Source organism: Dendroctonus ponderosae, unplaced genomic scaffold (assembly GCF_020466585.1).
Source record: "Dendroctonus ponderosae isolate FM_Combo_2020 unplaced genomic scaffold, Dpon_F_20191213v2 Dpon_F_20191213_2, whole genome shotgun sequence".
Lineage (NCBI taxonomy): Eukaryota > Metazoa > Arthropoda > Insecta > Coleoptera > Curculionidae > Dendroctonus > Dendroctonus ponderosae.
Genome location: NW_026018165.1, coordinates 17,933,948 through 17,936,269, shown reverse-complemented (window position 1 = coordinate 17,936,269; position 2,322 = coordinate 17,933,948). Strand labels below are relative to the sequence as shown.

The following is a 2,322-nucleotide window of genomic DNA, read 5'->3' as shown; positions in this document are numbered from 1 at the left end:
CATAGAATAGCCCAGGATATCTTGAGGATTGCCGATAATGAACCCTATGGGCTTAGGGGGTGCGCCCTCTATATTAATTTTGAGGGCGAAGGCATCAACAAGAAGCTGGCCACTTTTCGATGTGATCCGAGTACCGCGCCCACATTTGAGGTCTATCTCACTCTCAAGCAAAGCACTGCTAGTTGGAACAACTTCCTGCCTCAATTTATCAAGTAAGTTGGCATTTTCCGCCGCTGCTTTGGAAGCAAATTGCTAACGATTGTTTCGTTGTTACAGAAAAATCACCAGAGGCAGTGCCGTAATGATTAGTTCGGACTATCAGCTTCAATTGAAGAAGCTGTATAGGTCTTCTCTATATTAGAGAGCTCGATTTCAAAAAAGTTTCAGTGTACCTAGTTAGAAAGACTGAAATCTATCACAATGATAGAAAGATTATAATATATCATCGCGCATCCATGTTTGTTATAGTTCATGTGTATATCATTGTTTATTCTCATCATGAGTTTTGGAGCGGTACAAAGTTTGCGGAAGATCAGCCCAAGGCTTCACTGTTAGCGATTTGCAAACGTTGAAATCCGCACAAGAAAATTGTCTGAATTGAAATTTGGGCAACTTTGTATCGAGTTGTTTTACATGAAAATTACTATAATATATTCTATGTAAATCCGAGTGATATAATATTCGACAAAAGAGGTTAATTAGATATAGAAAAGCAATAAGAATTTGTGAATTTGTGACGACCAAATCGGGATTCTAGGGTCACAAAGTCTTCAGTATGTGATAACTAATTTTGTGATCTTAAACTCTCGAATATTCATCTGATTTCTGCGAAATCCGCTGAAAGATGTGATAATTCATGTTTAATTTTTTCTTGATAATATTAATATTAATTGTTACATATAAGAAAGTTAGTATTTTGATTTATCTTTATTAACAATTTTTATTTTCATTTTGTGATATTAGTTATTTACACCGTAAAATACATCCGAGAGAGGAATTAACAAATTTTCGAACGTCTATCATGTGTAACAGTATTCGATTTGATAATTCCCATTCGGAAACCTAATTTAATAGTAAGTTGATCTCAATTCAATTGTGTGGGTCAAATATGCGTAGAATGTGACGAGAATGTAATGCTAAGGATTTTTGTACGTTTTGTAGATGTAGATTTGTTTTCTTTTTTAATCTGTCGCAAGTGTGATAGTACAGAATTTTGTACAAGAGCTTTTTTATATGGAAAAAATCTAGAAAATCTATAAAAATATTAAAAACTTGATTATTTTACTTCGGATGTTTCTTTGCACCTTCCCCCACTTTCCCTAATCTGATTAACATCTGATAAACATTTCCCTAACCGTTTCCAAACATTTTGTTTCCCCAAAAAAACCGCAGAAAATACTTTTTACTTGGTCAGTCAAGGTGTTTATTTTTCTGTTTAAACCGATAGAAAAATTAAATAAAATTTCGAAGCACGAAACACGTTTATTTTGCTTTAACTTTATAAATCCTTTGCAGTTGATATGGACAAAAACGGCTTCAGCGTGGAAACTACTAGAGAGAAAATGACTAAGTTACGATAGCTGTTAGAGGAAATTTATTATTCCGGATCATCAAATCAGTCAACGCTTTCTAATGCGACTCCCCAACGCCGCGCATAACGCAAACAAGCAAGACAAGTTTCTTCAATTTGAAAGTATAATAAAATAACCCACTCGGAATACGAGAAGTGAATAGTTAAGCAAACCCCAACGCTAACAAACAGTGGCTTAAATGTGCCGCCCCACCAGCCAATTCGTCATAATATTAACCGAAACTGAAACTATCCTATTCTCTATGCAATGGGTAAATATTCATGTATACGGGTTGGGTTCAAGGAAGTATAAGAACCCAAAAAATTACACAACCATATAGATTACTACACTTATTAATGGCATTTTCAAGCATCGAACAGCTCATTTGCCTTCGTTTAATAGGACTGTGTTAATATGTACATAATGGATGTGCGCTCAATGAATGAATATATCATCCTTTGGTTGAGTTTGGCAACCGAAATTGTCGTCGTCTAATCTGTTTTATTTGCTCAATTATTTTTAAATTGCTGGATTTAATCGCAAAGTGTCAATGGTTAATTTTAGAGCTTGTGAGAAGATACTAGATTTGTTCGTATCGTTGCTCTCTAAAGCAATTAGCGATAACATCGGCTTTCTTAATTGAGACAATCATAAGTTATTTTCTATAATCCATAATTGCTTTATAAAGTCGTGCCGCGAACATACTGAGAGGGCAAAATGTTAGTACCAGAATGGTAGAATGGGTTCTTCA

At 34.7% G+C, this 2,322-nt stretch overlaps 1 protein-coding gene across 1 annotated transcript in view; it reads left to right on the top strand.

Moving 5' to 3' along the window:
• The window catches only part of LOC109545373 (protein charybde), a gene marked incomplete in the record, with an annotated part of 2,538 nt that extends 1,254 nt beyond the window's left edge, over window positions 1-1,284 (top strand). Inside the window, 2 exon segments of the mRNA XM_048663933.1 lie at window positions 1-212; window positions 277-1,284. Coding sequence (XP_048519890.1) covers window positions 1-212; window positions 277-361 — 297 coding nt within the window.
• Between the last annotated feature and the right edge of the window lie 1,038 nt (window positions 1,285-2,322).